At 55.2% G+C, this 12,191-nt stretch overlaps 1 protein-coding gene across 1 annotated transcript; it reads right to left on the bottom strand.

Moving 5' to 3' along the window:
• Positions 1-224: 224 nt before the first annotated feature.
• Positions 225-9,623, bottom strand: LOC133099655 (membrane-spanning 4-domains subfamily A member 15-like). The gene is given in 7 exon segments (XM_061203427.1): positions 225-1,062; positions 1,065-1,154; positions 2,089-2,202; positions 2,582-2,674; positions 4,681-4,737; positions 6,513-6,635; positions 9,399-9,623. Coding segments are annotated over 7 exon segments (930 nt in total). The 3' UTR covers positions 225-834.
• Positions 9,624-12,191: the final 2,568 nt, after the last annotated feature.

Below are 12,191 nucleotides of genomic sequence, written 5' to 3'. Positions count from 1 at the left end.
AGATGCCCTTTTGCTGTGACAATGGGACAGTTACCCAGGTCCTCTGATAAGTATGTGATGACTCTTTATAGCCCCCAAGGTTAAAAAAAACGTCATTGCTATGAGACCAGATCAAATTTTAAGCACAGTTTATTTCCCTCTGTGGTATGGATGAGAGAAGCCACCTGCAAGGGCCTCTGAATACCAGGTGGAGGTGTCCCCTGGGCCCAGAAACCCAGCCCCACTCATGGTACCTTCAGAGGCAGCCCTCTCCTCAGGCTAGGGGGTGAGGGTGGGAGCACTGAGAGCCCCAGGGAGGTCCTGAGCCTCCGAGGGGTAGGGGCCACCACCGCTGTGCACCTGTAGATGCTGCCCAGGATGCCGTGGGCTGGACTCAGCCCTCCCCTGCAACCTCCGCAGCCCTGGGGCGTGGGCAGGGCTGAGTGAATAGGGCCTCCAAACGTTTCCCAGAGGCAGGGGAGCTGGAAGGGTCTTCAATGTCATCTGGTTCAACCTTTAGTTTCCAGGCAGGAAAACTGAGGCCCAAAGACGGAGCAGCAGATTACAAAGGACAGAGCCGGTCCTACGGCCTGGGGACCCGAAGCCGAGCCACTGCCAGCTGTGTGACCTCTGCAGCTGGACTCAGGACTCCTCACTGGAGGGTTCTGCGTCTCTGAGCTTAACGACCGTCCCAAGGCCTGAGGGCCAGGGCGGCCCTTGAACCCGTCTCCCTGTGAGGCCAGGGTTTCCACGAACGAGGAGAGAGAAATGCAGAGCAGCACATGGGGGTGTTTCCTGATAGTGACGGCGCTCGGCAGGGCAGAAGGACACACACCCTTGACATCGGCTAGCTTTTTAAGGAAATAAACCACTGCGGGAAATGTGTGGGACAGACATCCCCAGGGTCTCCACTCGGTGCCACACCATGTGAGGATTGGGGCCGAGGGCCGCCCCAAGATTAACGAGGTGGGGGTGGGGAGAGGCCGGGCTCGGGATGGCGCGGGTGGGGGGTGGAGGGTAGGGGAGGCGGGACTCCAACCCCCAGAGCGACCATCTATCTACTCGGACGACTCCTTGGGCATATACGCCACATTATCATAGGCGGGGGGCGGAGAGGCTGCGGGGCTGGGGATGTTGAAGTCTGTGCTGAAGGCATTTGGCAGGAAAATCACAGGCTGCAAAGAATAAGAAAACAAACCCAGGCAATCCTAGAGGCTCGGGCGCCTTCTTGGAGCTGTTGCAATAGTGCCCTCTTGTGGGTGTTCTGAGAACAGCACCCTAGTAGTGAATGCCGCAAGTCTGAATTGACCCCACTCATAAGTTCACCTAATATTCCAAAAAATATTTACTGGGGCCAACTATGACCCGGGCGTTGGGGGTACAGCAGTGAACAAAACAGACATAAGTCTCATTTCTCTACGAACTACGGTTCTGGTGTTCTTTGTCTCTGGCCAGCCCTGCACTGGTTCAAGGCCTGGATACCATAGCACCCGCCTTCTAGCGGCTTCCCTGCCTCCAGCCCCGCCTCTCTGCCCCGCCACCCCCTGCATTGGACAAACCCTCTGGATTGATTTCCCTGAGCCCCGCTCTACTCCCCCTCCCCTCTGAGCTTACGCTCCTCTGCTCAGACTTTCAACAGCCTCACGTCCCATTTCGCACAAATCCACCTCCTAAGCGGCATCCCTACGCTGTGGCCCGCATTTTCCCGCGGAGGAGGACTTTACTACAACTGGTTCCCTTGCCACGAAGGCCCTCCTCCATCGCCTCTCTGTCTGCACTGTCCTCCAGTTGGGGGGAAACTAAGGTCAATTCCCACCCGAGTCATGCTGTCCTTTCTGATGTCCACGTCTCCCTCATGGCCCGTGAACTTCTGGAGGGTCCCACTCATCCTTGGACAACGCTCCCCCTCGTCCCCTGCGCCTGCCTTCCAAGGCTCTGCGTCCAGGCGCACAGGGCAACGGGTCTCTTGGTGCTGGCGCCTCCCTGTGGCCACGAGGAAAACAGTCCCACCTTCCCGCGGAAACTCCTTTGGGTCCCCGGATGTAGGAATGGCGAGCTCATTGCAGCGCAGTGGCCCCGGGTGGGGGTAGGCAGGGGTGAGGCACTCACCGCGTGGGCTTGGGCGCGGGTGGCTTGGCACCCGAAGTGGGTGGCAATGACCGCGATGAAAAACTCCAGGACGGTGAAGATGGTAAGCACGGCCAGGTAGCCCCTGCCCACGTCCTGGGGACCAAAAGCCACCGTCAAGGCAAGCCGAGAATTCTAGAATAGAGGAGGAAAGGGGGCCCAGAGCGAGCGAGAATAAGGTGCCCAAGGTCACACAGCCAGCCGATGGCAGAGCTGGAGCCGGATCCAGTTGCCCTGCAGCCCGTCCCGTGCCCTCCCCTGCACTCTGGGCTGCCTCTCCGTTGTCCCCACGCCCATCTCTGGGTTAGGGTCTGGGGGTCCATATACTCATGGGGTCTCTTGGGATTGGCAGGCCCTGGCGAGGCCCAGGGCCCCAAGCCTCCTGGTGCTGCAAACTCTCTCCCCGCCCCCTCCTGTTTGTGGCTGTATCCTTCTCCAAGTTTTCCCACTCCTTGGGGAGCGTCAGACAACACACCCAGTTAGTGACGCCAAAATCCATGAGCAGAATGGCCGTCCCGGCAAAGGCCGCCATGGCGCTGAGAATGTTGGTCCCCAGGCTGCTCCTCACCTGCAGAGGAAAGGAGCAGAGGGGAGAGGCAGGAGCAGGAGACGGGACGGGACGCGACAGCTCTCCTCCCCCGTCCCCAGCCTCCCATACCAGGCCTCCCGCCGCCAGGGGGCAATGTCCTCACGCTCGTGCCCATGCCTGCGTTCTTGTTGACCTTTCCTCCTATCCTTCCCCGGGACTTCAGGAGAAAAGGCCCTGCTGCCCCCTTCCCCACCCCCCCACCACCCCCGCCCCTTACCTTCCGTCGTCTTCCTGGAAGCTGCTGGCAAGGAGGCACGACCACCTCCCTGGGTGGGGCTTGCAGAAGCTCCTTACCCACCCAATACTGTGCCCCTCCGCCCCAGGCCGAGCACTCTGCAGGCGCAGGGGTCGGGGGAGACCCTCTGCTGTGGACGCTGAGGTTGGGAGAGGTGTTGGGGTCAGTTCCACGTGGTCCCAGGCAGGGGCCGGCAGCGCAAGGCACTGCAGACCCTGGCGGGGCACCAGGCAGGGGAGAGGCAGGTGCTGTGAGCCTGAGTTCGGTGGGCCAAGCCCTCACCGGGAGGCCTAGGGCTTCGGGGCAGGTGGATACCTGGGTGGTCCAGGCGACCACTCAGGGGTCACACTCCCTATGTTGCCAGAACCCGATGCTCTTTTGACCCAGTAGCTGAAGACTTATGGTTAAACAGCCCTGGCCTTAAAGCAGGGAACAATCATGGGCGGGCCGGGGACTGCAGGACCTGCTCAGGCTCAAAGACTCCGACTCCTTTTTGCAAGGAGGTCATTGAGACCAGAGCAGCCTCACAGGAAATCAATTAATTGATGAATTAATCCAGCAAACTTCTACTGAGCATCTGCTGCCTGCCAGGCACTGTCCAAGGTGCTGTGAGCACGCGGCAGAGTAAGTCAGCTCTCCCCCTGCCAGACTTTGCAGCCTAGTGGGACATGGGTTTGATACCGAGGGTCCCCTGTGTCCAGTCCTGTCCTGCTATAATCCATTCTCCACCCAGCACCCAGCAGCTCTCAGGAGTGTACATAGGGCAACGATTCGTCTCCTTCAACCCTCAGTGGCCTCCCACTGCCCTTAAACTCCAGACTCCGCATCCATCCCTGAGTCACCTCCCTGCCCCTCCCTCTGAGCTCAGCCCCTCCTACTCTGCCCCTTGTTTGCTGTAATCCGGTGTCCTGGCCCCTTCTTCATCCTCTGATGCCCTGACTCTTCCCCGTCTCATCTCCCAGCCTGGGATACTGTTCCCCAGGCTCTTCCATGGCTGCTGCCCTCTGAGCAATGAGCTCAGCGACACCTGCTCAGGGACTGCAGACCGTCCTAGCTGAGTGGAACCACTCACATTATCCGGGTGCTTTGTTCAGCACTTTTCACTCTCTGTAATGACCTTATTTGTTAGTCTGGTTTTTGGGTGTCTTACCAGACACCAGAATGTAAGCTCCACGAGGGCAGGCACTTGACTCTGGTGCGATGCTCGACACCCTCATGTCCAAAGCCTCCATTGCCCCCCACCCCCTCGCCGGTGCCCACAGAAGGCATGGAGCCGTCGGCGATGTGGACCCAGCACATCTCTCCATCTAATTTCTTTCCACTTTTCTTCCCAGACCTTTGCCCTGATCAAATAGAACCACACATGGTTTCCCTGGCAACCCTGCCCATGGCCTCTCCTTGCATCCTCACGCTTTTCCTTCAGTATTTCTCAGTCCTACCTGCCCACCAAGGCCCAGCTTCAGGAGGGCTTTTTGCCTCTTCCCTCTCTGGATGACCATGAACACTTCGTCTGTGGACGCTCACTTTCTGCCCCGTAGTGTACTTTGAAAGTGCATCTTGGTTCCTCCTCTCCCATAGGTAGAGCAGGGTCTGTGCCTGGCCCTCTGGGCGTTGTCCCGCGCCTGGCCCCCAGCAGGCCCCCAGGAAATGCTCGCTGAAGGAGCCAGATGGGTGAGCGTCTTTGGAAGCAGAGCAGAGTGGATCCTGGCAGTGGCCCCACCCTTGCCCCGGGTCCCCTGTTCAGACTTACCAGGCAGCTGGTGTGGTTCTTCTCGGCTGCCACTGAGATGGACCCCGAGATGACGAACTGTGTGGGGAAGCGGGGACCCCGGTGAGGCTTTGGTCGGGACACTGGGCAGGGCACGCCATGCCTGGTACTGTCGAGACCGTGGGTCTCAGGGAGAAGCCAGCAGCCTCCTGGCTTCCACCTTCTCTGCCTCCTGGCCAGGCACTTGGAATCTCTCTGTGAGGGTGTCCCCTGGTTGCTAGGGGCCCCTGTCCAGGGAACTAGGGCCGTGGCTTGCAAGGTGAATGTTTTCATTGACATCGTATCATCAGAGCCTTGTAAGGAAGGCATTGTTCCTTTAAACATTCACTCATCAGACATTTCCTGAGCAGCAGGGGTGTGCCAAGATGGTAGCAGAGTTGAGTAAGATAGACAAGATCGCTGCCCTCATGGGGCTTCTATTCTAACTGGGGGAGACGGACACTTAGCAAATAAACGATCAAGAAGTATGGTGGTAGTGACAGGAGTTGTAAGGAATCACTGGGGGCTACTTGAGGTGGGGTGGTCAGGGAAGGCCTCTCTGAGCAGAGATGCAAATGAAAGGATACAGGGCTTGTGATGATTTGGGGTGGGTGGGGAGTGGGCGGGGCCGGCTTGGAGGCTGCCCTCCAAAGATGGCTCCCAGTGAACCCTGTGTCACGGTGCCCATGCCCTCGGCACTTGCCTCCAACAATGACCCTGGGCGGGTCCTGCGATTGGCTTAGCTGAGAGATGCAGCGGAGTGTTGCCGGGCCAGTTCTGGGCCTAAGGCTTAGAAGGCCCAGCAGCTTCCATGTTTGCACGCAGCTGCAAGCTGGGGAGACCACGGGGACAGATCACTTGGAGAGGCCAAGTGATCCAGGAGGCTGGAGAAGGCTAGGGCGGGCCCTGGGATTACACGGAGACAGAGAGGACCAGGAAGGAGCCACCACAGCTGTCCAGGTGGAGGTGGGGAGACATGGACAGTTTTAAGCTCTGCTTGGGAGGGCGAGCTGACAGGACCTGCTGGTGGAGTGGATGTGGAATGGGAAAAGAGAAGGGTCTAGGATGACTTGGGATGTTTTAGCTCTGGCAACTGGATGGATGCTGCAGAATTAAGGCTTGGTAATTGGCTCCCACATGTATTAGTGCTTGATTCCCTCAAACTATGGGGTAGGTGGGGCCAGAACTATGGACCCGATTTTTAGATGAGGAAGTTGAGGCTGAGATGGAGTGACTTGCCTAGGGGACTCCTGATAACACTTGGTGGAGCTGGGATTCAGACCACTTGGTCTGGCCCCAAAATCTGTTCTCCCCCGGGGGCGCTGGGAGGCTCAGGTGCAGACAGGGACCTTGTAATTGCTGAAGTGCTCTCTTCGTCTTGGGCATTATAACCGTGCCCTCCCCTGATTCTCCAGCAGGGGTGGGTGGCCAGGCTATTTGTCAGAGAGCTGGTCGGACTCCCAGGGAGCAGAGCTCAAGGTGGGCTGGGGCCCAGGAGAGGAGCTGATGGGTTTCTGCAGCCCAGGGTTTGGATTCGGGTTGAGGCGTGTAACCACGGTAACAAGGTGGTTATTGCCCTTATCCCCTGCCCTCATCCCCTTCATCCCATGCTTTTTGCGAGCCTGCTCAGTGCTAGGCTCTTTGCTGGGAACTTTTCGTACACAGGAGTGGGGTCTGGGTCAGGGTATGATTAGGGTTTGCAGTTCGGAGTTAGAGTTAAGCTCAGGCCCCCAACTAGGGGCGGCTGTGTCTAGAAGGATGTGGTGGGGGAGTGGGGCGGGGGGTGGGGGAGAAATGAGCCTGGGAACAGCTCCCTGGATGGCCCCGGCACTCACGCAGGCTCCTCCCCAGAAGGGGACGCCGCCTTCGATGAAGAGCATCCCCACGTGGCCGCGGCGGACCATGAGCAGCACGCTGCCGAAGCCCAGGTGGATGAGGCCGATGAGGATCTGGACCGTCTGCGGGGAGCGGGCGGTGGCTCAGCCAGGCGGGCGGGGCGGGCTCCACACCGCCCCCTGCCGGCCGCGGAGGAGAGCGTGGCAGGGCCCTGCGCTCTCGCAGCGAACCGTCGGGCGACTGGGAAATAAACTCAAGATTCCGTTCTTTTAAGGAGACGTCATTATAACAACCGTAAAAGACAGTTTTAAGAAGGAAAGCCAGCAGCCCACAGCCTTCGGGACCCACCCTTCTGTTACCATATCTCCACGGGTTTGCTTTTTGCACTGACCAACGGATCTCAAGCATCCTCTGTGTTGCTACCTGGTTTTCCTAACCCTGGTTTCCTGAGCAGCAGGTACAGCATTCCCTGTACTGAATGCCTCACCGTTTCCTTCCTCACCCCCATGCAGCCTGCACAAATATCTCCTTGGGCATCTTTCTCATCTGAGTGTCTGTTATTGATTCATCCCAGCCATGTGCTGGAGCTGCCTCCTACCAGCTGGAATCTGGACTTGGGTTTTACATTAATTAATTAATTAATTAATTAATTAATTAATTAATTAATTAGGGGGTGGTTTACCAGTGCCCCACTGATCCATTCTCAGAAGTGGGATGGTTTTCCCAAGGCTGGGAACATGTGGGCTTCTGGTACTTGCTGCCACATTTCTTTCCAAATGTTCTTGGTTAACAACTGAATTCTAGAACTGAGTGGAAAGGGACACTGGAGGCCCCTGATTTCAACCTCTTCCTAATCCAGGAGCCCTTTCCAGCTCCTGACTTCTAAACAGACGCCCTCAGTGACGAGGTGCTCACTATCTCTCAAACCACTGTGGTCCACTTATGGGCAGTTCAGACTGTGGAGTGGTATTCTTGGGGTCACGTGGAATATTCTTCCTAACATGAAGGCCAAGAATTTGTATATTTAAAGGCAGACCCCTTGAATCATCTTTCTTTCTCTCCTCAGTTGCATGTCCTCCATCTTTTCAGCTTCCTTATGGGACATTATGTGCCAGCTGCCGGTGCTGCTTTCCTTCTCAGAGGGTCCTTCCCCTGCTACTGGACCACCACTGCTACTCCAGTTACCCCTAAGACACCTGCTGCCACTTGCCAAATGCCTGTCTACACTAAGCAACGTGCTGGGTGTTTTACAGACATTATCTCATTTAACCCTAATATGATGAGGTAGATATCCTAAAATTATTATCCTAATTTTGGAGATGAGGAAACTGAGGTTCGGAGATGTTCAGTAACTTCTCCGAGGTCTCCCAGCGATGAAGTGGCAGGCCAGCTAACTCTAAAGCCAGTGTTCTCCCTGGGTGACACTCCCTAAGACCTATCTAGAGTTTCTGCTTTTTATGTTTTTCAGCAGTTTACATTGGTCTCACCGAAGTCCTCTGGAGGTCGCTGTTTCCCAGAGTCTGCTCTGAGGCTTCAGGCCTCCAGCAATGGATACTCCATCTTTGTCCACTGCCCCTAGTCCCTTCCTGCACCAGTGGGCTTGCTGCAGCCTTAACTGTAGAATCCTAAATTCCAGCACGTTCAAGCCCAAGCTCCTGAGTGCTCAGAGCAGTGGGGCTGGAAGTAGAACTTTACAGTCAGGCCATCCTAGGGTACAGGATGCCACTTACCAGCTGTGTGGCCTTGGGCCAGTGACTTAGCATTGACCAGCCTCAGCTCCCTAATCTGTCCAATGGGAACTATGATCCCTGTGTCACAAGTGGTGATGAGACTCTAAGGAGACAATGTGTGCAAATTCCTTGGTCAGTGCATGCATGCAGCTCTCGTGGGCACTTGGTAAATGAGAGCTGTTTTCATTGTCCTCATCACCACCACCATCATCATCACCATCATCATGATCATCACCACCACCATCATCACCATCACCACCACCATCATCATCACCATCACCATCATCACCACCGTCATCACCACCACCATCATCATCACCATCATGATCACCACCATCATGATCACCATCATCATCACCACCACCATCATCACCACCATCATCATCACCACCATCATCACCACCACCATCATCATCACCATCATGATCACCACCATCATGATCACCACCATCATCACCACTTAAGCCATGTTTTCATCTTCCATTGGACAAACTGAGGCCAAAGGACAAACTGAAGACACCCTATATGTATATATTGATGAATATGTCTGCCTGTCTATCTATCTATTATCTATCTACTGTGTAATATTTGTTTCCCTCCGAGAGATCAATATCTCAAGGCCGTCTGAGATTGGAAAAGACCTTAGAGGCATCTTGGACTCTCAGCCCTGCAGGAGCCAGGAGCTGGCCCTGGTTACCACTTCAGCTTCATCTCATCTCCCTTCTTCCTCTGCTCATTACATTCCAGCCATGTCCACTTTCTCTTTCGTCCTTGAACAAGCCACCTCAGGGCATTTGCACTTGCTGTTTCCTCTACCTGATGAGCCCATGTCCCCAGATCTCACTTGGCTGGCTTCAGCCCAACATCTAGATTTTTAGCTTCAATGTCATCTCCCCAGAGAGACCTCTCTGTCCACCTTTGCTAGTGTTGCCCCTTCACGGTCATTTTCGACTCCATTGTCCTATTTGGAGTGATCTCAGTTATTTGTTCATTGGTTTACTATCTGATGAGAAGGGTCCTTGTCTGCCTGGTGCATGACTGCATCCTCAAGTCCTCACTAAGTATCTTTTGACTGCCTGCCCCCTCTCCAGGGTGCGTGAGTACTCCCTCCCTGCCCAGCACCTATGCCTTGGGTGGTCGGAGAGCTGTTCTTACCCCTAAAGCCCTGGGGTCTCCTGTCAGGAATGTCTCCGCGGGCCGCAGGTCGGGCGGCTGGGTGGCCCGTGGCGTCTGCGCCCCCAGCGGTGGCTCCTCGAACTGCATGATCCCGGGAGGCTGGCACAGGGAGGTGGGCAGAATGGCTGGGGGCGGGCGGAGGCCGCTGGCGTTGCTGGGTGGGATGACGACAAACACCCCATTGCTGGCGGGAGCTGCAGACATCGTGCTCAGAGAGGCTGGGAGACAAAGGCTCTGGAGATAATAATGATAACAATGTTGGTTACACATCTGCATAATCGATTTTCAGTTTATGAACAACCTGCCTACCTACCCCTGCTCACTGCAGCCCCCTGAGGATGGCACCAAAATCTTTGCTTAATGAGGAAGGGAAGCTTCACTCAGAGAAGTGAAGGGATGTCAGAGGTCAAGGTGAGGCAAGGCCAAGACTTGAATTCAGTCTTTCTGACCCTAGAAGCCACATTCTTCATCTCTGCTATTATTACATGGAAAGGACATTTAGCATGCATTTAAACTGCCTCCTTTCCCCAGAGAGGGCAAGTGACTTGCTCAAGAACACACAGCTAATGTGAGAGCTGAGCGTCTCCTTACCCAGGACTAGAGCTCACCCACCACTTCCTGTCCCTCAGCCCAGAACTAATGAGCTTGTGTAAATAATCCCCCTGGAAGATTTCCTGCTGTGGGAGCCTTTCTCTCTGGCCACCCAAGCAATCACCATTAATGTAGCCAAGCCACGCGTGGATTATGGAAACTTTACTTGTGGCTGGCCTGAGCAAACACTTTGGGGAAAACCACCCAACTCTCAGGAGATGAGTTTAGTAGGACACAGCAGAGGGATGAGTCTGCCAGATTATACAACGAAATGAAAAACAGGCATCCTTCTCATTGGCATTAATTGGTTCAGCACACGGCTCTGCAGATAGAAGCTGGGATTTGAATCCTGGCCCCTCTGCTTACCATGACACGTGGGGCAAGGTGGCCACCTACCCCTTCCTCAGTTTCCTTACCTGTAAAGTGGGGATATTACATTGGGGGATAATCTCATACGGTTTGGTGTGAATTGAAATAACACACACAATCCTGAGAAAAGCCATCCTTTAGAGTGTGACCATGACTAGAGGTCAGGCACAGATTCCATGCCCTCAAGGAGCCTCGCGTCTGGTGGGAGAAGCAAGAGAAGTTTGTAATTCAGTCCAACAGATGATGACCGAGCATTTCCCGAGTACCAAGTTCATGCCGGGAGCAGGAAGATGAATTAACACGGGAAGTCCTGCCCTCAGACTCTTGCAACATAGAGCAGGGCTGCTGCTAGGACAGAGGGGCGGGTGGAGGCGGGAACTGATTCCACCTGATTGTGAGCCCAGCCGAGTCTTCAGGGAGGGCGTGGACCTGAAACAGGGGTCCTCCGTTCTCACCTCCCCACCCCACATTCCTTCCCTTTTCTCTTTCTCTTGTCTTCCATCTTTTTTCCTTCCCCACCCATTGGCCATTTCCCCCCTCGCCAGACGTATCCGGGAAGAGTAGACAGTTGCTGAGGATGTTGTGAAAGATTCACTGGCCTGACAGTCCAAGCACATTGGATGAGAGTGAGATGCTGGGGGACGGAGGGTCTGGGGGACCCCTCCCCCGCCCCACGGGTCCTCCTTCTTGAGGTGTGAATAACGGACGTTTAAGTCCTCATCTCACCCTAAGGGAGGGAAGGCATGGATTATTAGTTGTGCTCAGAGATGAGGAAATGGAGGTTCAGGGAGGGTGCGGGTGTCTCCCATGGTCACACAGCACCTTAGTACTGAAGAATTGGGATAGGTCCGGACTCCCGCCTCCCGGTAGAAGGAGTGCTGACTTGATGGGAGGCATCCACTCCTGGGTTCGAATCCTGCCCTTGTCAGAGTGAGGGGACCAAGACTTGTACTCCATTCTTTGGAGTAAGAGTTCTAAAATGCTCGGAATACACAGATCAGTGAATTACCAACAAATGGGGCCTGAAAGAGTCTGCTAACTTTCCACTTCCTCATGTAAGTTCATTTAAAGAAATGCCCCACGTTCTCACCATCATCTGGAAAGGATATTTAGCACCAGAGAGGGAGGAATGCCATAATTTTAGAATAAAAGGACAAAACCTTTAAGTGGGACAAATTTAACTTGGTGCTGCTTTGTCTGTTGAGTTGTCATTTCACCAGGGACAAGTGAAAACTGTGCCCGGGACCCATGGCGATTTGGGACGTGTCTGTGAACACTCTCTGGGGTCCTGAGAACCAGTGCCATGGCTGGTCGCCTGAACCCTCCCTGGGCTCTCCGAGGGGGACAGAGCGGCCTCAGCAGTGAGCACAAGTGTCATTAATGACACCTCTCCCGGGTGGGCGGTGAGAAACTCGCTAAAACTGAGACCTCACCCACCTCCCTTAGAAGAAGAGAAAACACTTACAAAAATAGGCTCTCAGCTGATGTTGCGGGTTAAGTGGCAATGAAAGTGTCACCTAACTCCTGAGACTTGAAATCTTCTCTCTCTTCTCACCCCCCTGAAGCTGCCACCAGCACCTCTGCACCCTCAGGCCAAGGACCACCCTTCTGTCACATTCCAGAGGCCACCTGGCCATGACCCCAGCTATGTGCCACCTAGAAAGAGACCCTTTCTTCCTTGCTAATGAATCAGCCAGCTCTCCCTAAACCCTGATGCATGTGTGCCAGGGACAGGCAGGTGGAATAGAGGGAAAGTCATGGTCCAGGACTCCAGGAGCTTACCAGGTACCCACCAGGGGAATGGCTGCCTGG

This window comes from Eubalaena glacialis, chromosome 10 (assembly GCF_028564815.1).
Source record: "Eubalaena glacialis isolate mEubGla1 chromosome 10, mEubGla1.1.hap2.+ XY, whole genome shotgun sequence".
Lineage (NCBI taxonomy): Eukaryota > Metazoa > Chordata > Mammalia > Artiodactyla > Balaenidae > Eubalaena > Eubalaena glacialis.
The sequence above is the reverse complement of the archived record's forward strand: the minus strand, read 5'-3'. Positions and strand labels throughout refer to the sequence as shown.